The sequence below is a fragment of the Prionailurus viverrinus genome, chromosome F1, assembly GCF_022837055.1.
Source record: "Prionailurus viverrinus isolate Anna chromosome F1, UM_Priviv_1.0, whole genome shotgun sequence".
In the NCBI taxonomy this organism is placed as follows: Eukaryota; Metazoa; Chordata; class Mammalia; order Carnivora; family Felidae; genus Prionailurus; species Prionailurus viverrinus.
In genome coordinates this window covers 1,162,041-1,185,754 of record NC_062577.1, presented here as the reverse complement: position 1 = coordinate 1,185,754, position 23,714 = coordinate 1,162,041, and the positions used below count along the sequence as shown (strand labels likewise).

General features: G+C 41.4%; 1 protein-coding gene across 2 annotated transcripts in view; it reads left to right on the top strand.

The window, feature by feature from the left end:
- CNST (consortin, connexin sorting protein) overlaps window positions 1-23,714 on the top strand; it is a 121,426-nt gene that overhangs the window by 26,317 nt on the left and 71,395 nt on the right. For both annotated transcript variants that reach the window (XM_047841250.1, XM_047841251.1), the window contains exon 2: window positions 20,723-21,151. In XM_047841250.1, coding sequence (XP_047697206.1) covers window positions 20,773-21,151 — 379 coding nt within the window. In that variant the 5' untranslated portion in view covers window positions 20,723-20,772. The remainder of the gene's footprint in view (window positions 1-20,722; window positions 21,152-23,714) is intronic.

Sequence of the window (23,714 nt, the reverse complement as noted above, 5' to 3'; positions counted from 1 at the left end):
AATGTTATGAAGAAAATCATAAGGAAGAGAAAGTAGATTTAGACAACTCTATTTACTAAAAATCCACATATAAGTGTACCCATGCAGTTCAAACCCGTGTTGAGGGTCAGCTGTATATAGAGCATGTTTTTTTTCTTCTGTTTTGTTGAATTCTCCTTTCTCATCAAAATATCTTTCTCCTTCGTAGCCCATAGTAAATATTAATTTTTTCCCTTTAGAAGTTAGTTATAAATGCCATCTCATACCAAGATTGAAGTTTTGGGTCCTCGGTGTAAATAATAGTTTAATATCTTTCAATGTGTTTTTTTCTAACCTTTTTGAAGTTAGAAAATTCTGAACTTTATCAGCTAATAGAATAATAAAGATAATGGTGAGAGAAAAGACAGAGAAATAAGGTAGGGGAAAGAATAATAGAAATAATCTAGAATCATGATTTTGTTTTGATAGAAATTTGTTATCACACAAGAGATGGTGTGAATAACATGAATAAATCCACTTAGATTTTGTTGGGGCAGATCATGAAACAGATTTTAAATACTATTTTTGTATTATGGTAGAATTGTAAATTACTGAGAAACCTGTTTAGAGGGAAAAAAAAAAAAAAAAAGCACAGTGGAAAGAGTCCTAAAGGCAGAAATATGAGGACTAAAGAAAAAGAATAACAGTGCTTAAAAACTTACCTTTACTAGGATTTCCCAGGGAAAGCTCTTATAAAATAGCATTTCACATTTTGCCAGTATTCCCAGTTTTCAAGAACTGTTTTTCTGTTGTAGACCCAAGAGGACACTGCACTTTACAGTTTTACATTTCTTACAAGGTTTCACAAAGTGATTTCAATAAATTTGGCCTTTAGTTCTGTTAGTTGAAAGAAACATTATTTAGCTATTAGCTGATTCTCTTTAACACTTCACACAGCCTGCCTTATGTAATTTTCCTCCGTGTGTCTGAACCAGATTCTGCAGGGAGAAAGGAGAAATGTTTTGCAGGAAAGTGTTCTGAGATACCTGCTAATGTCAGAGGCAAGAATATTTTTTCAGTGTGTATTATTTTTCATGATTTCAATGGTACTCAATATCATTTAATATCTTTGGAATTTGTAGATATGTTTCTTGGTTAAAGTTTAAAAGACAGTTGTAAACTTTTATATCCACCAAGAGTAAAATTGTTAATATTTTATAAGTACTCTGTCTTTTGGAAGGTGAAACTTTTAGATATCTATGCTTGAGAATGATCAGATTTACTGACTTCACACAAAGAATGACAGCCTTCACAAAAATGGAAAAGCTTACGTGAAGCACAACTTCAAGGTTGCTGTTCGTCTTTCGTCTGCCTTCTCCCACTGTAGCGTGTCCTTGAGGGAAGAGGGATCTGTATCTGGAGGTGACAGGAGAGGCAGCTAGAGGCCGTGCCTGCTAAACACATGGCTTCTCCTCCTGTGCTTTCTTCCAGGGCACTGCTGTGCCCCCAGACTCTGGCAGCACAGTCTGCTGTCTTTTACCCTCCCCGTCCAGTCAGGAGTCCCCACTGTGAACTCTGCCTCCGTGGTCTGTCATGTTTCTGTCTCCAGTGCCGCCGTCCCGAATGTGGACCTCTCTGCTCACCTCATCCCTCGTCTCCTCCTCCGGTCCCTCCTGTGTTTCACCATCGGAGAGTCTGCACAAAGCACGGTTCTCAGCCCCGGCCCCTGCTTCAACAGCCTTTAATGCCTTCTCGGTTCCATGCACAGAAAGTCTGAATCAGAGCTGCTCAAATCACAGCCCTTGGTCTGGGGACAGTCCACCAGATAGCTGTTACCTGCCTGCAGTGAAAGCACTCCAGGAATTGAGTGTCCAGAAACTTCCATGGCCTTTCAACAGGGTAAATTTTACCTGGATTGAATTAATTTTAAATATTGGGTTGTGTCTAAAAAAGTTTTTTTAAGTTTATATATTTAATTTGGGAGACAGAGCATGAGCAGGAGAGGGGCAGAGAGAGAGAGAGGGAGAGAGAGAGAGAGAATCCCAAGCAGGCTCCATGCTGTCAGCAAGGCTTGAACTTGAACTCACAAACAGCGAGATCACGACCTGAGCCAGAACCAAGAGTCGGACACTTAACTGACTGAGCCGCCCAGGCGCCGCTGGGTTTGTGTTTTAAGTGTCTTTTCCCTCCTCTCCTTTTCTTCTAGCAAGTGATTCATGGCTTATTGGAAGAACAAACAAAAAAAAAGCCGCTGTTTCCACAACAGGTAGTGTGGGAAGCTCGGGTTTAAGTTCCTTGGTCATCAAGATACAGCCCCGCCTCGGTTGATCAATCTGATCACTCCCTGCTTTCCTACAGTACTCCTTTTCTAAAGCCCAGCAGTTTGTTCTTAGAACACATCCTGTATTTGCTCACTTTTGTGTTTTCCTTATGCTTGTTTCTTCTCTTGAAATTGCCCCTCCGCACACTTAGGGTGCACGTGCAGACCTGAGAGCTGAGTTACAGTGTTCACACGTCCTGTCCTCTCTCCGCTGTGTCAGGCTTCCCGCCTGATGGCGCGGACCAGAACGGAGGTGAGCAGGACAGCTCCTCCGGCTGTTCCTGGAGCCGACACTCGCCCTCCAGGAGAAACGCTGGCACCAGTGTGCCCGGCGAGTGCTGTTAGCGTGAGCAGCAGCTACGCATTTCATGTGTGTTTCTCAGGCAAAGGGTGTGTCGGTCTTGAGTGGCTCTCACTAATGGGTGGCTGAATTAATAAGTCATTAATATCAGTACCTTCATGAATACTCGGTGCTGTCCTCTATGATGGCATGAACATTTGGTGATCTTTGATGCTTCCATTCCCTCCTGTCTATATTTAGCACAAGTGTGCTCTATTTACCTTTCCTCTATCTAGCATGTCAAGCTGTGTGATTCTACTCTTAGTTTCATCTCTCTTCCCTATTTACACTATTTTCTGTAATAGAATATTCTTTTTGTAATTTTTTTTTTAGTTTATTTATTTTGAGAGAGGGAGAGGGAGAGAATCCCAAGCAGGCTCCATGCTGTCAGCAAGGAGCCTGATGCCCGGCTTGAACCTGAACTCAAGAACCGTGAGATCGTGACCTGAGGCAAAATCAAGAGTCAGCCACTTAACCTACTGAGCCACCCAGGGCCCCCTGTAGTAGAATATTCTTAAATACCCACACATTACACCCTCCCTACAAATAAAAGTCTTTTTCCTTCCTCTGAATTCTCAAAGAACTTGCCTGTGATTGGTCACACTCCTCTCTGCAGAGGGGAGAGGGCAGTTTAGGACAGGGTCGGTACCCATTTCCTGTGGGAGCATTAACTCCTTCTACCCCCAATTTTATTGAAACATAATTGACATGCCTCACTGTACAAATCTGAAGGTGTTCAGCATAATGGTTTAACCTGCACATTTTGTGCAGTGGTTACAACAGTGAGTTTAGTCGGTATGCATTATCTCATATGGGAACAATAAAAAGAGAAAGCAAAAAAAGGAAAAAATATTTGCCGTATGATGAGAACTCCTAGGATCTACTCTCTTCACAGCTTCCCTATGTACCAGGCAGCCAAGCAGCCACCGTCACTCTCTGTATACTACCTTGCGGGTTATCTGCCTTGAACCTGGAAGTTTGTGCCTTTTCCCAGCTTCTTACGGTTCTCCCGCCCCACACCCCTATCTCTGGTAGTCACAAATCTGATCTCTTTTCCTATGAGTTTTGTTTTGTTTTGTTTTGTTTTTAGGTTCCAAATATAAGTGTGATTATACAGGATCTGTCTTTCTGTGTCTGGTTTATTTCACTTAGCATAACCTCCTCGAGATTCGTCCATGTCGTTGCAAGTGGCAGGATTTCCTTGTTTTTGTAGGACTGAATTATATTACATTGTGTGTGTGTGTGTGCGCGCGCGTGCATGTGCATAGAACAATGTCTTTATCCGTTTACCCGTAGATGGACGCTTCGTTGTTTCCATATTTTGGCTATTATAAAAAATGCTGCTGGGAACATGGGAGTGCAGATATCTTTTCAAGTTAGTGTTTTCATTTCCTCTGGATACATTCCCAGATACGGAATTGCTGAATCATATGGTTGTTCTATTTTTAATTTTTTGAGGATTCTCCATACTGTTTTCTGTTGTGGCTGCACCAATTTACATTCCCACCAAGGGTTCCCTCTTTCTCCACATCCTCGCCCACATTTGTTATCTCTTGTCTTTGTAGTGATGGCCATTCTAACTGATGATATAATGGTTTTGATTTGCATTCCCTAATGACTAATGATGTTGAATATCTTTTCGTGTGCCTGTTGGTTTTTCATAAATCTTTAAAAAAATTTTTTTTTAATGTTTATTTATTTTTGAGAAAGAGAGACAGAACATGAGGGGGGAAGGGACAGAGAGAGAGGGAGACACAGAATCCGAAGCAGGCTCCAGGCTCCGAGCTGTCAGCACAGAGCCCGACATGGGGCTCAAACCCACGAGCTGTGAGATCATGACCTGAGCCAAAGTCCGATGCTTAACTGACTGAGCCCCTCATAAATTTTTTTTGAAGAAATACCTATTCAGGTCTTTTGTCCATTTTTAAATCAGATTATTTTTTTACTAACCTGGTTTTTTTGTTTGTTTGTTTCTTGGTTTGTTTTTTTTTTTTTTTACTATTGAGTTGTATGAGTTCTTTTTATATTTTAGGCGCTAACCTTAGAGTGTAAGCTCTTAGGTGACAGTTTCTCATCTGTGTCTGTCTTCGCCCCACTGTATCTAGGAAGTATGTCTTAGTCACAGTAGACAATCATGGTTGATACATTAACATTGGGTTAGCTCAGTTAAAGCACTCTACTTCTGGGGTCAAGGTTCAGTCTCCACGTAGAGATGGATTTGCTTTGTTTTGGGTCCTGGTACTAAGCTTTCAGTGCCGGCCAAAGATGTGCTTTCGGGTACAACGAGCACTAGGTAAGAAACAAAGAATTAGTAGCATGTTACGTAAACAGTTCAAACTAGCATCCGCCCGTATGTGGGGCAGAAGCATCGTATTCCCACTCAAGGGGCAACCTCGCATCACTGTTTTTCAAGATAAGGAAAGACAGGCAGTGTAAGTCGCAGAAGAATTTGTCTGTAGCTATAATTTTTGCCTAGATCAACAAGTGATTACAGCTCACGTAGTAGTGAACCAGAAAGTGGTATTTGTTTTAGACTTGAAGCAGTAAAAGACAACTAACAGAGGACTCGGGAACTAATAACTAAAATCATCAAACATTAGAGTTTGGAGAACTCTTAGAGAAGCTTAAGTCCTAAGAAAAGAGCTAATATCAGAACTCGTGTTTCTTGATTCATTAAATCAGTATGTGGACTGTCTTATAAGAATTTAATCTTGTGTATGTGTCAGAAAAATCCGTGCTGAGAAATAGGACGAATCTGAATGAGGCGCTGGTCTACACTGAGAACAGTTACAATATGGGCCAGGACTTGAAGAATTCATTTTGTTCAAGTGAAATAAACCAGAGGCAAGGATTTTACAAACTGCATTTTCTTGTTCACATAAAGAAGTAGGAAGAGGAGTGTCAGAGCTGTGCAGGACAGAAAAATGAGAACACCAGTGAAAATTGGCGTTGAGATAGGCTGAAGAAATCTCTTCCCATTACAGTGAGAACATTCCAGCATTTCTCTTGACACATTGCACTCATGTAGAAGGTTAGGTTAAAAGCATCTCCTTTCAGCTGCTATTTTGAGGCATACGTGTACCATGAGATTGACTTGAAGGCAACACATACAACCAGGTAGACTAGAGACTGGATTTCTCGTGGAGTGAACTTCAGTGGGGTTTTAAACCTTTTCTGTGCTTCCCTCTAGAGCAGATACCCTACTTCCTGTTTCCTGAGAAAGATGCAGGGGCGCCTGGGTGGCGCAGTCGGTTAAGCGTCCGACTTCAGCCAGGTCACGATCTCGCGGTCGATCTCGCGGTCCGTGAGTTTGAGCCCCGCGTCAGGCTCCGGGCTGATGGCTCGGAGCCTGGAGCCTGTTTCCGATTCTGTGTCTCCCTCTCTCTCTGCCCCTCCCCCGTTCATTCTCTGTCTCTCTCTGTCCCAAAAATAAATAAACGTTGAAAAAAAAAAAATTTAAAAAAAAAAAAAAAAAAAAAAAGAAAGATGCATTATGGCCTAGAAATGTCTCTAACTCAACTCCGGTGTTACTCTCCCGCATCCTTCTGGGACAACGGGAAACGTGCCCCTTTTCTCCTCTTTAAGGGCAGTGTCCCTGCCTGTGTCCTGGATGCCATACCACCCCCCAGTCTGGGCTGTCGTTGGTCCATTGGTGCAGGGACCGTGCTCTGTTCTGTTATCTTAACTGCATAACAGCTCCCTCTCAGCTAACCCTCTCCTTTCCTATCGGCAGCCCATATCTCACCTGGAAAAAGAAAGGAAACCTCATATTATTAAAGATCAACACGAGTGGGGCACCTGGGTGGCTCATTCGGTTAAGCGTCTGACTCTAGATTTCGGCTCACGTCACGATCTCACCGTCCGTGAGATCGAAGATGGGCTCCTCACTGACAGTGTGAAGCCTGCTTGGGATTCTCTCTCTCCCTCTCTCTGCCCCTCCCACCCCAATAAGTAAACATTAAAAAGATCAACACAAGTGATTTTTCTCATGTATAAACCTGATCATGTCACTCCTCTGATTAAAAATCTTTCAGAGGATCCTTACTGATACATTTAATGATTCCCACTAATGATTGAGGATTTGGAGCAGTGGTTTTATTATAGCTATTAGCCAGCTTCTTTCTGTCTTGCTGTTTCTCCCTGCAAAGTACAGCACAGCATTTATTTGTGAGAAGTTAATGTGGCAAAAAAAAAATTTTTTTTTCTCCAGATATTTTGAATGTAATTCCATGTTATCCATGGCTATCCTTGAATTCAGTGTTAGTTCTGTTTCTTGTCTTAGGATCTGCAAAATAAACCATTGGGACTCAAAGCTAACATTTATTTACTAAACATCAAGGACATTTGATGCAAACAACACAGTTGGGCCTTGTGGCAATGTATCAGCTCTCCAGTTACCCAGGACCGTTGATGGTGGCACAAATACATAGCAAGTATGTAGTCAGTGTGCTTCTGTGAAAGACAGTATTTGATTGTTATCTTGCACGCACGTTAATTTAGTTATAACTTAGAAGTTTGGGAGTATCAGTTCTCATTGAGTCTGGTATTTATTCTAAAATGATCAGAGATAGAAAATACTCATAAATCAGTGTAAGGCAAGAAGTAGGTATTGTGGGGAAAGGTTTGTTCTTGATGGTAAAGTATGCTTAGCCAGGCCCAGTCTGTATCAGTGACTGGATTTAAGCACCAGAAAATAGAGTATAGGAAAGTTACTCTTTTTGTTTTTCTCCTTAACAACTCATTTAAATACAAATTTTCTAGATTTGATTAAAAAGTTCATAGACAGTCTTGAATGAATTCAAAAGTTGTCACACACTTATTTCTTTCGCTCTAAACTGTTTTAGAAATTAGTATATATTAAAGGTTAAATATACCCTTGAGTTCCATACTTGGAATAATTTCAGTTACTGTGGGGCTTTTTAAAATGTTTATTTATTTATTTTGAGAGGGAGAGAGCTCAAGTGGGGGAGGGGCAGAGAGAGCGAATCCCAAGCAGGCTCTGCGATGACAGCATAGCAGGGCTCCAGGTCACGAACCATGAGGTCATGACCTGAGCCAAGATCAAGATGTCTAACCCACTGAGCCACCCAGGCACCCCTCAGTTACTGTATTTTTAAGATCTAGAATATCTGATCTGATATCTAATAGAATATCTGATTTTTTGGGGAGGGGTGCAAGTGAGCGAAGGGGCAGAGACAGAGAGAAGTGAGGCTCACCCGGAGCTCGAGCTTACCCAAAGCGGGGCTCGTGCTCACCTGACGTGGGACTTGAACTCATGAACTGTGAGATCATGACCTGAGCCGAAGTCGGATGCTTAACGACTAAGCCACCCAGGCACCCCTAGAATAGTTGATTTTTAAAAATTCAAATCTAATGATTAAAAAACAAAGTAAACTATTTGCTTCTGCTGCTTATTACCAATTCTAGTTCTCTTCTGAAATTTCTGTTACCCGTCTAAGTCCTTGAACTTTTTTTTTTTAAGTGATTATTTATTTTTGAGAGACAGAGCGCAAGCAGGGGAGGAAAGAGAGAGGGGCGACAGAGGACCCAAAGCAGGCTCCAGGCTCTGTGCTGACAGCAGTGATCCCGATGTGGAGCTCGAAGTCACAAGCCTTGAAATCATGGCCTGAGCTGAAGTCAGACACTCAACCGACTAGCCACCCAGATGCCTCTAAGTCCTTGAACATTTTAGCAAGAGTTATTTTTAAGTTCCTGTAACTGAACTCCCAATATATAGATCTCACGTGAATCTGTGTCTCTTAACTGCTTTCTCTCAGTTTTTTGTCCAATCTTGATCTCTTGTGTGCCTGGTTACTTCGAGTTATATACTGGACCTTATGGTTGAAAACTCGTGGAGGTAATTTGAGCCTTCATTGGATTTCTTCTCCCAGGGGGGATTTATTTACCTTGCCGGCAGATCAACCTGACTGATCGGCGCATGAAGATGTTTCTGCTGAGCTTTAGTCCCTCTGAAGCTGGTCTCTTTTATAGGCTCACCTTCACCTCTAGGGAGTAGCCCTTTGAGGTCTCACATGAAAGCCTGAGGCTCCCCGTTTCTTGGCAAGCCCTGAAGTTCAGTTTTTCCGCCAGGTCTGTAAGTTTGTTAAAAGCTCTGCTCAGCTTTTTTGGCCTCCAGATTGAAACTTTCTGCCAGTTTTCCTAGTTGTTACCAGCGGGAGGGTTTGTCTGAAATGAGCTAGTCTGCCTTTGCCAGAGGTAGTCGGCAACTCTTTCTTAATGTGTATTTTTACATGTATGTAAAAGTGAATGCATACACATATGTTAGCCCAGTATGCGTCCTTGTAAGTTATGAACAAACGTGCGTACAATGGCTATACGTGTGATGAATTTCTCTGCTCATTAGCGGTGCACTGTCAACAGTTTGGAGACTCGTACTTGATTTCTTCTTCTCCAGCTGTGGTGTTGGTTCAGGAAATATGTGAGATCTGCCTCGTATTAGTTACCCTGTGTGTACAAGGGTACATGTCAGATTCTTGAAGATGATCTCTCACAGGGCTTTATATAGATTAATGTGTAACCTCAAAGAAACGAATTCATCATGTTTGAGGAGTACAGCAACCGAACCGTCTGATGGGTGGGTTTTATTTTGTCTTAATCTATTTTCTGAACTGGAAAGCCTTTGAAGATACGAGAAATTGTTTATGTTGCTGTCTCCTTCAAGCTAGCAATATGTTGTTTACAAAATGTGTATCTGAGAATAGTTGATTTTTAAAATTAATATAAAAATGATTATCGTGGTTAAGGGTATATAGGCTCTGGAGTCAGGACCTTTGAGGTTGAATCCTGACTTTAACACGTACTAGCTGCGTGACCTTGGCCTATTTATTTAATCTTTCTGTTGCTGTTTCCTTCTCGATAATACAGCTCTAATTATAGAATTACCTTGTAGGATCTGTGTGAGGATTAAATTTTATATATATATAAATATCTGCCTGAAACACTTCCTGATACTTCGTAAATATTCAATGACTGTTGATTACTGTTAATAGTCAGCATTTTATTCAGGGAATGCTATTTGGTAAGGCCTCTTAAAGGAAGGTTTTAATGAACTATGTGTTTGTGTATATGTAACAATGAAAGTATAGTTAGCTTGATATTACTAGCTGTGTAGCAAAGTGCTCTAAGTTTAAAAGTTAGTAAGACAGCTTCCCTGAAAATATTTAGTAGGTATATAGTAGTAAACATAATTTTTATTTTAAAAGGGGTCATTACGGTCCGAACCAGAAAGTATTTTACAGTTCTTACTCTGTTGGTTGTGGCTTCAAAGTATGGTTGCAATATGTTTTGCGGCAAAGAAGTATTTAAAACCAAGAAAGCACAACTTAGATTTGAACCTAGTGAAATGCCCTCTGTGTGTGTGGCATTAACTGTGAAACTAAACAAAATGCATCTGTTGGGGAGCCTGGGTGGCGCAGTCGGTTGGGCGTCCGACTTCAGCCAGGTCACGATCTCGCGGTCCGTGAGTTCGAGCCCCGCGTCAGGCTCTGGGCTGATGGCTCAGAGCCTGGAGCCTGTTTCCGATTCTGTGTCTCCCTCTCTCTCTGCCCCTCGCCCATTCATGCTCTGTCTCTCTCTGTCCCAAAAAATAAATAAACGTTGAAAAAAAAAAAATTAAAAAAAAAAAAAATGCATCTGTTGTACTGATAACTTTTTTTGAGAGAGAGACAGCTGGAAAGCGGGGCAGAGGGAGAAGAAGAGAGAGAATCTTAAGTGGTCTCCATGCTCAGCACAGAGCCTGACTTGGGGCTTGATCTTGTGACTCTGAGGTCATGACCTGAGCCAAAATCAAGAGTCAAAGCTCAACCGACTGAGCCACCCAGGCGCGCCAGTACAGATAACTTTCTATGCTATGACTTTGCTCACCCTTTATCTTCAAATGATGGAGAAGTCATTAATTTCTAGGAGCATCTTGAATCATAAAGTCGGTCACCCTGGGGTAGGCAAAATTTCTACTGATTGTTAAATGAAAATATTGTTAGAAATTATTGCTAAATGTATCTGTTTCTGGATGCCTGAAGATGTCCTTGAGTTCATACTGTTTTAGAGATTTGCTTCTATTTTTTTTTTTCTTCAAGTAAAACTTGTATATGTCTGGGTCTGACAGAGAGGCAAAAGAGGAGGGTGGTGACTGCCCACGGCTTGGCTGTACCCACAATGAGCCTCTTGACCCATCATTTCCATTCATGTAATGGATTTTGCACTCAGAGGTTCTGCAGATGTGTGGAACCTGTATTGAGCTGAGGCCCGTTGTGAAACGGAGAAAGATTAAACAAATTATGCTTTCTTTCACTTAGCTTATCTGTCCCAAGGTTGTCTGGGGCTTAAGAGTCACATAATTGCAGTTAATTTCTCCTCCTTCTCCCCCTCCTCCTTCTTCTCCTCCTCTTCCTTCTTGTGTTGGAGACCCATTTAATGTGGACACTCAAGGCCCGAGTGGAGTGGGAAGTGCCCCGGAAGTGGGCGGGCAGGCAAGGCGGGAGGGCAGCAGGCCCACACCTGATTGAAGGAAGGGATGCCGGGTGCTGGGGTCTGGCCCAGGCAGGCAAGGGGAGTACCGGAAGGGTGGCCCAGGCAGGCTGGAGGCCAGCCCTTGAGAAGGTAGCTAAGCCAGGTGCTGAGTGCCCAGGCCAGAGCCTAGCCTGGAGGGGCAGGGTTGGGGCTGCTTGGGGGCTCCCCCAGCTGCTGCTGGAACTCAGGGCTCTCCTGGTGGCGGGCGGGCGTGGTGGAGGTCCTTCTTCGCCAGGTGCTCCAGACAGGACCTGACCTGCTCCAACACGATTGACGAACCGGTATTCTGCTTCTCCGGGGCTGTGGTCCTGGCTGTCGCGCCCACCTCCACCGGCACGCCTAGGTCCCCCTTGGGGCCCAACATTGCGGGCTTCGTGTTCTAGACTCATTCTCTGTATAAATAAACATCCATGTTTGTTATTTTCTTCCTTAGAATCATTACCTTACGTTTGACTGTAACTGATCATTTTTCTGGTGTTTTCTTTTACAGTCTTGTGGTTTTGTCACGTACTTTGTCATGTTTTCATCCTCCTTCCTACAGCACACATTTTTATGACCTTTCTTGTTTCTGTATTGAGAATGAATTTCTTTTTTTTTTTTTTTTTAACGTTTATTTATTTTTGAGACAGAGACAGAGCATGAACGGGGGAGGGTCAGAGAGAGGGAGACACAGAATTTGAAACAGGCTCTAGGCTCTGAGCTGTCAGCCCAGAGCCCTACGCGGGGCTCAAACTCACGGACCGTGAGATCATGACCTGAGCTGAAGTCGGCCGCTCAACCGACTGAGCCACCCAGGCGCCCCGAGAATGAATTTCTTATTATGAAATTGCTTTTTATTCTTATTAAAGAAGTATTAAAATAATCTGGTTAACTATTGTACTGTGCCATTACATAGAAATCAAAGTATTTAGAAAGATTACCGTAAGGCTGTCCCACTAGTTAATCTGGACGTCAAGAAGTACCTAATAGAAAGGATGGCGTGATCCTGGGGTTTACGTCCTGAACGTCCATGTGGACAAGCAGATGCAAAGTGATTTTAAAAGCATATAGAGTCTAGGGGCGCCTGGGTGGATCAGTCAGTTGAGCGTCCGACTTCAGCTCAGGTCATGATCTCACAGTTTGTGGGTTCGAGCCCCGCGTCGGGCTCTGTGCCGACAGCTCAGAGCCTGGAGTCTGCTTCGGATTCTGTGTCTCCCTCTCTCTCTGGCCCTCCCCTACTCATGCTGTCTCTCTGTATCTCAAAAATGAATAAGCATTAAAAAAAAAAAATCCTTTTAAAAAAAGCATATAGAGTCTATTTCCTTCAGTAACTATTTACCTTGTTTAATCATAGTAATAGCAACATCTATGGCCAGGAAATGCCTACAGCATAACATGTATAAGCAAGAATGAACCCGGGGTGGAGTGATTACCATGAGCCATGACTGGCTACTGTGGCACTTGTCCAGACAGTGTCCTGGAGAGCAGCGTTGTCCAGTAAAAATAAAATGTGAGCCATATATAGAATTTTGTTTTCTAGTAACCACAGTAAAGAAGCTTTTTAAAAGGTGAAATTAATTTTAATAATTTTTGACTTAACCCATTAGATCAAAATATTATTTCAACATATAATCAGTATTTAAAAGTATTGATAAGCTATTTTACATTCTTTGGATTCACAGTGGTCTTTGAAATGAAATATGGTATGTATTTTACAAGTACAGTACATCTCAATTTGGACACATTTTTCATTGGAAATACTTGATCTATATTTAGACTTTTAACTTACAGGTGAGAAAACAGATTCAGGGGCACCTGGGTGGCTTAGTGTGTTAAGTGTCCACCACTTGATTTCGGCTCAGGTCGTGATCTTACAGTTCATGAGTTTGAGCCGCACGTAGGGCTGTGCACTTACAGCATGGAGCCTGCTTGGGATTCTCTCTCTCTCATTCTCTTTCTCTCTTTTTCTCTCAAAATACATAGTTATGAAGGGGCACCTGGTGGCTCAGTTGGTTGAGTGTCCGACTTCAGCTCAGGTCATGATCTCGTGGTTCGTGTGTTCGAGCCCCGTGTCAGGCTCTGTGCTGACAGCTCAGAGCCTGGAGCCTGCTTCAGATTCTGTGTCTCCCTCTCTCTCTGCCCCTCCCCCACTCGCTTGGTCTCTCTTTCTCTCTCTCTCTCAAAAATAAATGTTAAAAAAATAAATAATCATGAAAAAAATTATAAAAAAGAAAGCAGATTCACATACTCCATTTGTTCCAAACATGTATAGGTTTTTCAATAGCTGAATTGATACCTGTTTTTAAATTTAAATTAATTGAAATTTAATAAAAGTAAAAATTCAGCTTCTCCGTCTCACTGTGCATATTTAAATGCTCAGTAGCCATTTGTGGCTTGTGGCTACCACACTGAACAGCACAGTTATAGAATATACCTCATGCTGAAGATGTCGGTTAAGGGACCCTGGATCAAGCTTAATATTTTAATTAAATTTTAAGGGGAGGGGAATGATATAAATTAGCAAAAATCATGATATTAAAATTATAGGGACATTTTAATGAAGTTGATGTCTGAGTTTCACATGATTGTCATCGTTTTCAGAAAACAAATTGGAGATAATCACAAACTTCTCTGGTCCTTGGATGGTTGTCCTCAGGTTAAGATACTATTAATTCCTAGAAACCACCTCATAACATGTTGCTGTGGTCAGAGTTCATTAGCAGAGTATGAAATCAACCTAATGGATCTCAATCAGCCTTTTTAAAATGTGTTTAATGTTTATTTATTTTGAGAGAGAGAGAGGATATGAATGAGTTGGGGAGCCCAACACAGACTCAGTGTCATGAACTGTGAGGTCATGACCTGAGCCAAAATCAAGAGTTGGATGCTTAATCCACGGAGCCACCCAGGCACCATGATCAACATTTTTAAAAATATGAAATAGTATCAAATAGAATAGAGAATGTATCAGAATGTGTTTAGTTTCAAGGAACCTTTGTTGCCATTATAGATGCATATTTTGTGTGTACAGGATCTCAGTGAAAAATGAATTTCTTATTCTGGGTTGCAAAATTTTTGAAAATCATTCCTCTAAGGCATACTTTTTATTACTGATACACTGAATATTGCCTACAGGTACGTGTATCTAAACAAAGCATAAATCACAGAAAATTTGAGATTTAGCACTGGGAAGTAAGGGTGTTGGAATATGTAGTAAGATGGTAAAATGTAAAGTGATGTTTAATCCCCATAGTAAATACAACATGTGTATGGTGATTTTCTTCTCAATTCTGAACTGACTCAGAGTAGCCAAATTTGAACTTGTGGTTAATACAATATCTTATTGGTTAGGAAACTGCCTTCCTTCAAATTTTGGTTTGACTATGAAGTCATCAAATTTCAACTCGGGGTTGCATCTTAATTCTTAAGAAGGGGCACCTGACTGGCTCAGTCCGTAGCACATGCAACTCTTGATCTCAGGGTTCTGAGTTCAAGCCCTGCGTTGGGTCTAGAGCTTATTAAAAAAAAAAAAAAAAAAGGGGGCGCCTGGGTGGCTCAGTTGGTTGAGCGGCCGACTTCGGCTCAGGTCACGATCTCGCACTCTGTGAGTTCGAGCCCCGCGTCGGGCTCTGTGCTGACAGCTCGGAGCCTGGAGCCTGTTTTGGATTCTGTGTCTCCCTCTCTCTGACCCTCCCCCATTCATGCTCTGTCTCTCTCTGTCTCAAAAATAAATAAACGTTAAAAAAAAATAATTAAAAAAAAAAAAAAGAAAGTATGTATTGAGGCCTAATTGGTATGGATTATAGAAAAACGTCACTCAAAATCTCCTTCAAGGGTTTTAATAAGATAATTGGGTATTATATGTTTAACCATTCCTATAAAGTTTTTAGTTTTAGTGACATCTGATATTTAATCTCAGCAGATATCCATTAGGATGTATCAAAAGAGGAAGTCAAATTATACCTGGGATTGAGAGTATTTTTGACAAAATGTGGGTTTCTTTTTGTTGGTCTGTTACTCTCAATTATTGCTTTACTTAAAGCTTGTTCCACAAAGCCTTGTGGTTTTTCAAGCTTTGTCTAAGCCTGACTTGGATATGAGGTCTTGAAATTTTCAGCTGCACAGAGTCAACCCGTCAGATGACTTTAACACAGTGTACATATTAGGAATGCTGTTTTCACCCAAGAGGCTGGAAACTTGGGCAGTGCTCACAACCATGCAGAGTCAGTCCTGCGCATTTATTGTGTCTCAAAACCCCAAGGCCTGGAGCTACGTATTGTGAAAGATAAAAATGATCTGTGGCTGGGTTATGGGTATTCAAGCGGCTTAAATCTAAGAGGACACTTGTGCAGAAACACATAGTGCAGAGCAGGATTTGGGAAGGGCTGTGTGTGTGACACAGCGGTTAAGAGCAGTAGGTTCTGCACGGGTCTTTTGGAGTGGAGACCTGGGATGGGGGCGGGGGGTGGGGGTGGACTTTGGAGCCAGGCCTTGAATAATTGGTAGATACCCTGTAAGAATAATTATAGGACATTCACACCTTGGAAAGACTGTGAGAATTAGTGTTGGAAAGGAGTTTACAAAGTTACCTTTTGAGAATTAAATTACGTTATCACGAAACAGTAGGCAGCAAAACGTCTTGAGGCCGGAAAGAGTTCTCAACACAAGAAGGCGAGCCATAGGAAACGGTGTTTCGTGTGGATCCGGAAGTTCCCCGGAAAAGAGAGTACTTCCGGGAACTTGAACTCCTTGGTCGTTACAGCCGTGTCCCCTGCTGTAGGTGGAATGTTTTCCTTGAGGTACACCACAGCTGGAGTGAAATGCTCTTTCAGTTGGTTTCTCCCCCTTTGTCCTTAGAACATAATGATTGAGAGTATGGCCTCAGAATCATAACTGGTCCATGTTCCATTTCTGACCTCACTAGCAGAATGAGTCTTGAAGACATAAGAACCTTGGGTTCTTCATTAGTATTACGGTACTAAAAGTTACCTATTTGCTAGGGTAATTCTGAGAACTGAATAAGAGTATTGATCTGAAAAGTTGAACACAGGGCTCAGTACATGACATTCAACAAAACTGTGAAATGCGATCTGTAATTTTATACTCACCAAGAAGCCTTAATCACTAATTTCTAGGTAGCTTAATCATTTGAAACGGGATGCGCAGAACTGATGCTTAGGTGTTCTAGTAACCAAATGAAATATTCCCATGATAAGTTAAACTCCAGCATTTTCAAGTGATGCTGGTTAGCATTAGTTTATCATTTCTGGAAAGTCTGGAAAAGCTCTGTTTCTGAACCTGCAGGAAGGCTAGGGACCCACTTGAATAAACCTACCAGTGTTGAACACCGGCCTATAAGGTTTCTCAGGGAGTAATGATGGCTAACTTTGAGCATTCACTGCGGGCCAGGCACTCCACTGAGTGTGTTACCTGCCATGATATCTGAGCCTCACAACTGACTCTGAGGTGGGTACAGTGGTTCTCCACTTACAGATGAGAAGGTTGGAGCCTGGAGAGGCTAGACAGCACCAGCATTTGAGCCTCAGTCGGCCTGAGTTCTCAGCCTTTGGATACTGGACTGCACAAGACTCCTGTGAGAAGGACCTGGTTTCACATCCAGTTCTACTCCCCTTATTTTTGCCTGTCCAAGCCTGAGATTCTTCATCTGAAACACAGTATGAGTACCTCCTGTGTAGGCTTGCGTGGAGAGTTAGGTATAAAATGTGTAAAGTGCCTGTCACAGTTTCTAACACATGATGGAAACTTAACAGGAGGTAAGTGTGGTTGTTTGTGGCTCTCTAGACTGCTTTCTGCTCTCCACTTCCTCCTTGGCACGTGACCTACATGTCTGTACTTTCAGATACATGTCAGAATATAACTTGATTGTTTAAATCAGAAATAACTAAGGCTGTTACTAGTTTTAAGGGCTGACATTTTTCCTTCATAGCCACACACATTTCTTTTCACTATTGTGATAATATATATAAAACATAAAGTATGCCATTTTCACCGTTTTTAACTCTACAACGCAGTGGCATTAATTGCATCGATGCTGCTGTGTAACCATCACCACTGCGTTTCCAGATCTTTTCCATCACCCAAAGCAAACACTCTGTAACCAAAACTCCCTTTTCTCCCCTGCCCTCAGCCCCTTTAATCTGTTTTCTGTCTCCATCAATTTGCCTATTGTAGAATCATACCGTTTTCATCCTTTTGTGTCAGGTTAATTTCACTTAGCATAATGTTTTCAAGGATCGTACATGTGTTAGCATATATCAGAACTTCATTCCTTCTTAGCGCTAAATAATATTCCCTTTATGAATAATACCACATTTTGTTTATCTACTCATCCATCAGTGGACATCTGGGTAGTTTCTACCATATTAGCCACATGTCCTTTACTTGTTTATTTATTTATTGAAGTAATATCTGACATAAGATGTCATATTAGTTTCGGGTGTACAACATAATCTCCAATTTTATGTATTGCTATACTCACCATTGTAAGTGTGGTTACCATCTGTCACTGTACAGAGTTACTACAGTATTTTGAATATACTCCCTATGCTGTACTTTTCATCCCTGTGACTTATTTATAACTGGAAGTTTCTGCCTCTTAATCACCTTCACCATTTTTGCCCCTACAACCAACCCCCTCCCTTCTGGCAACCAATAGTTTGTTCTCCGTATTCGTGATTCTGTTTCTGTTTGCTGTTGTTATTGTTGTTTGGCTGGCTAGTTTGGTTTTTAGATTCCACACATAAGTCAGATCATATGGTATTGGTCTTTATCTGACTCATGTGACTTAGTATAAGACCCTATTGTCACAAATGGCAAAATGTCATTCCTTTGTATGGTTGAGTTTCATTACATCGCATATATATATATATATATATATATATATATATATATATATACACGAATGGATACCGAAGATGTGATATCACATCTTCGGTATCCATTCGTTAAATCAGTGGATACATAGGTTGCTTCCATACTTGGCTGTTGTAAATACTGCTGTGATAAATGTAGGGGTGTATACATCTTTTCAAATTAGTGTTTTTGTTTTCTTTGGGTAAATACCCAGCAGTGGAATGAATTACTGCATCAGATGGTAGTTCTATTTTTAATTTTTTGAGGAACTTCCGTAGTGTCTTCCATAGTGACTGCACCAGTTTACATTCCCACAAACAGCGTGCAAGGGTTCCCTTTTCTCCACATTCTTTCAACGCTTAGTATTTTTTGTCTTGCCGACACTAGCCATCCTTACTGGTATGACGTGATATCTCATTGTGGCTCTGATTTGCATTTCCTTGATAATTAGTGATGTTGGGCATCCTTTCATGTTTTCTTGGCCATCTATTATGTTTTTGGGTTGTTTCTGGTGTGGTTTGGTTTTTGGCAGAATGTCTGTTCAGGTGCTCTGCCCATTTTTAAAATCAGATTATTTGGCTTTTTGGTGTTGAGTCGTAGAAGTTCTTTATGTATTTTGGATATTAACCTTATTAACTCCCATTCGGTAGATTGCCTTGTCATTTTGTTGGTGTCCTTTGCTATGCAAAAGCTTTTTATTTTGATGTACTCCTCATAGGTTTTTGTCTTTGTTTCCCTTGCCTGTGAAGATATATCTAGAAAATGATGCTAAGGTTGATATCTAAGAGTTTATTGTCTTGTTTTCTTCTAGGAGTTTTATGGTTTCAGGTTTCACATTTAGGTCTTTTTAATCCATTTTGAATTTATTTTTCTGTATATTTGGTGTGAGAAAGTGGTCCAGTTTCATTTTTTGCATGTGACTGTTCAGTTCTCCCCACACCATTTATTGAAGAAATTATATTTTCCCCATTATGTATATTCTTGCCTCTTTTGTCATAGCACAAAATACATGTGGGTTTATTTCGGGGCTCTCTCTCCTGTTCTGTTGATCTCTGTCTGTCTTAGCCACAGAGGTTTTATTTTTATTTTTTTAGTAAGTAGGCTCCATGCCCAGCACAGAGCCCTGAGCTAAGAGTCAAACGCTTAACCGACTAAGCCACCCAGGCTCCTCCAGCCACAGACGTTTCAACAGTCATTTGAGGCTGGGTTCTCTCATGATAGTGATCTCGAAGACACCTCATTAAAATAATAGCTTTTTAAATTAAGAACTATACTCTGTTTAGAATTTATTTCAGGGCTAAACCTAAGTTAGTAGAGAGATGTAGTATAAGGAAAATGATACCATCCAGATTTAGATATTTTTATCTTTGCCAGCCAGTACTTTTATGGGGGTTTTTTTTGTTGTTGTTTTTTGTTTTTTGTTTTTTTAATTTTTTTTTTCAACGTTTATTTATTTTTGGGACAGAGAGAGACAGAGCATGAACGGGGGAGGGGCAGAGAGAGAGGGAGACACAGAATCGGAAACAGGCTCCAGGCTCTGAGCCATCAGCCCAGAGCCTGACGCGGGGCTCGAACTCACGGACCGCGAGATCGTGACCTGGCTGAAGCCGGACGCTTAACCAACTGCGCCACCCAGGCGCCCCCAGTACTTTTATGTTTGAATCAAATAAAATACTCCAGTTGCAAAATACGTTGAAAACGTGATACAATCCAGGTAGGGCTGATGTTTTATTTTGTACTTTGTCTTCATGTTTTGAAAGAATTATACTTTATTTACATGATTCTAAAGGCCAAATAAGCATTTCTGTTAATTTGAAGAATTTAAAAAAAAATCATTAAACTTTTTCTCAGATAACTGGAATATTATATTTGATTCAAACCCAAAATAATGATTGGCAAGCAAAAAATTTTAAATTCTAGCTGGCATAATTTTTCCTTAAAATGTAATATACTTTCGGAGGATAAGAAGGGACAAGACATGTCTGACAAGAGAGGCTTAGAATCTGTTTTGTGTAGTTTTAAAATGTTAGAAGGATCCTTGGAGCAGATTTAGATTTTCCAAGTCTAAACTAGTCTAGAGTTAATTGTGGCCCTCCTTTTTTTTTTTTTTTTTTTTTTTTCAATTGTATAAAAGGAATTTGCTGACAATTCTAAGGTACTTTCCAGGGCTTGTTTTGTGGAAATGAATGATGTAATGAGACTATGGTATAAGCATATACCCCCCAAATTTTCTACGTACCTTTTTTTCAATGTATTTAAAAAATATCCTAAATGTGCTCGTTGGCAAATATTGCTGTTTTCGGCCAGATGAGGACTTATCCGGCTTTCATTTGTCTGGTAAGTATCCAGGGATAACATATGAGTGATGGATTTTAGCAGATGACCTCATTTAACCAGTAGTTGCATTGCTTTCATTAAGATAGGGGTCCCAACATCATGCACGGGACAGTGACACGGAGAACTTACCTAAGTATATCAGTACCAGGGCTCCATCTTGGACAGGCTCTCCAGGTGGTAAACACACAGCGAGGGTTGAGAACGCTTGTCTTCAAGCAGGAACCAGTGGAGGTTGGGTGGGGTGGTGAGCGAGAAGAAGTAGTAGGAGTGAGCTGTGGTCATGTCCATCCTTTCCCTGCTCACAGCGAAACGACCCAAGAGACCGCGATCACGGGAACCCAGGGTTTAGAAAATGAAATAGCTTTTTTTCTCTTTTGTCATTGTAGACATGGAAGGACTTTGATGAAACATAAATGGTTCAACAAAAGATGCTCTAATGGATGACCGCGAAACTCCTACATACAATCTGCAGCTAGAACCACAAGATGGGTATCATCCTGGTGACGGCGTGGGAAGTACAGTAACACGCTTAGCTTCTGCATCGGATGAAAATGAAAATCAGCTTGACGGGGACGGGCAGGAGCGTCTGAGCCCGGGTGCCACTGCAATGGGCAGACCTGCAGTGTGCGAGCAGGACAGTCTCAACAATAATGAGAGCTGCACCCCCAGCTGTGAGGTGGCTGTGTGTGAGAACCTGGGGGACACTCCCTATGAAAGCCCCAAGGACGGGCAGGCCTCCGTGGGAAAGGACAAAAAAATACCTGGAAAAAGAAGCTCCAGAACCAAAAGAGGCACCACTAAGAAGATAGCACAAGGTACTTTTAAAAAATCCTTTTTTATACTGTTCTCTACCTAAAAATAAACTGTCTTCTCTCCCATACTCTGTATAACGTCCTACATCTTCTGTCCCGTACTCTGTATACTGTCCTACATCTTGCTTTACTTCTCTTTTTTTTTAATTTTTTTTTAACGTTTATTTATTTTTGAGACAGAGAGAGACAGAGCATGAATGGGGGAGGGGCAGAGAGAGAAAGGGAGACACAGAATCTGAAACAGGCTCCAGGCTCTGAGCCATCAGTACAGAGCCCAACGCGGGGCTTGAACTCACGAACCGCGAACTTCTCTTAATAGACTCTGGAGCTGGTTCTCTAGTAGCACATATGGATCCAGCCGGGTGGCATGTCACGCACGTGATGTCTCACATGCCTGTACCACTTCTCTGTGCCTCTTCCCAGTAGTTTGCCGTAACAATGTGCTGAAATTTTAATTATTTTACATGCTTTCACACCAGGTACTTTAAACGTATGTTGTCTTCTTCCTTCCCATAAAATTCTTCATGGGATCTTTCCAACTCCAGAAGTGAATAATTGTGTTAGCATATATTAATATACGTCTTACATCAGTGTTGAATAAGACATCTAGTTTTCATTGTATCACTTTGGTTACAAAGTAATTCAGAGTATTTCTTTCCCCCCCCCCCCCCACCCCCCAGAGTATTTCTTGTTTGGTGTATAGTTTGGCAGTTAAAGTGGGGAGCTTTGGACCTTGTTTTCCCCTGAATCACAGGCACCCCTGAAAACAGGCAGCCCCTGGTTGTTTTTCATCAGAAACATGTGAGCCTGCAACATTCAGGCACATCTTAGGCTGGGACTCCTAGTATAGCCCCGCTTCACCCAAGTCAGCGGTCTTTGCATGAGGCTCAAGAGCACGAAGGAGAGCGTCTCCTCTCATCTTCTGCTTCTTTGCCTGATTAGAAATACAGTCATTGTATCCATATCTGGTATTTTTATTCGTTTTTTCATTTGGAGTAAAAGATGAAACTTTCCAGTTCCTACAGACTTATCCTTATTATTTCAATAAAATGATTTGATAACTTTTTTTTAATGTTTATTCACTTATTTTTGAGAGAGAGAGAGAGTGCACGAGTGAGGGAGGGCACAGAGAGAGGGAGACAGAGGATCCAAAGCAGGCTCGGTGCTGAGAGTGCAGAGCCTGATGCGGGGCTCGAACTCACGAACCGTGAGATCATGACCTGAGCCAAGGATGCTTAACTAACTGAGCCACCCAGATGCCCTCATTTGATAACTTTTTTTTTTTTCAACGTTTATTTATTTTTGGGACAGAGAGAGACAGAGCATGAACGGGGGAGGGGCAGAGAGAGAGGGAGACACAGAATCAGAAACAGGCTCCAGGCTCTGAGCCATCAGCCCAGAGCCCGACGCGGGGCTCGAAGGATAACTTTTTAATGTAGCTTATAATTAGGCTTTCCTGTTGACTGATCCCTTCATCCTTGCTTTTCCTTAGTAGGCTTAAGTTAAAATAATTTTTTTAATGTTTATTTATTTATTTTGAGAGAGTGTGCAAGTGAAGGAGGAGGGGCACGGCAAGAACCCCAAGCAGGCTCTGGGCTGCCAGCACAGACCCCGACACAGGGCTCAGTCCCACAAACCGTCCAGCGCAGACCCTGACACAGGGCTCAGTCCCACAAACCGTGAGATCATGACCTGAGCCGAAATCAAGAGTTGGACACTTCAACCGACTGAGCCACCTAGGTGCCCCTAAGATGATTTTTGAAAAGAGATATGAAAGCCTTTTCTTAAAAGATCTACGGTAAATCAGATAATGTATGTAGTGCTATTTATATATAGATTGATTTATTCAATAACTGTAATCCAAGAGCAGTTTGTGCCTCTCTGATACGTTCTTTGGATGTTTTTGAGAACTGAGACCTAGTTGCATATGTATGTGGGTCAATCATAGCTTCAGGATGATGGCTGCTTTTATTCCTTCCTTCCACGCATGACCTTATTCCGTTTTCCCTAGGTGTGATGATATTATTTAGTTATTCAGTACTTACTATCTAGCAAGCAGATATGTGTAGAATTACTGCCTCCTAATGCATTTGAAATATATGATTTATAAAACCTATGGATAGTCTTTATACAGATTAGCTTTAAGTTATATATCTTAAATGCAATGAGTTTTAGAAGTGTAAGAAAATGGAGTTGGCAGTTGCAAAACCTAAGTTCAAATCTTCTGGTTCTAGGTCACTTGGTGGGACTTAATGATTCTGTACTTCAGTTTCCTCGACTGTATAATGATGATGTTCATCTGTATATATGTCTATAAAATTCCTTTCTGAGCTATGAATTCCTAAGATTTTGAAGAGGTCGTATGGTCTAAACTTGGTTAAAATTCAGTGACTCACCTCTGTATCTATAGAGGATTTTTTTTATATATATATGTAAGGGGTATGTTGTTATTTGTACTTTAAGTTTTGTTGTTAAATTTGGGTGAGCAGAATTTTAAACTGGGTAGAAATCTTCTCATGAGGACAGAATTACTTCTTTCTACACCTGGAAAGGACCTGGAATGCAG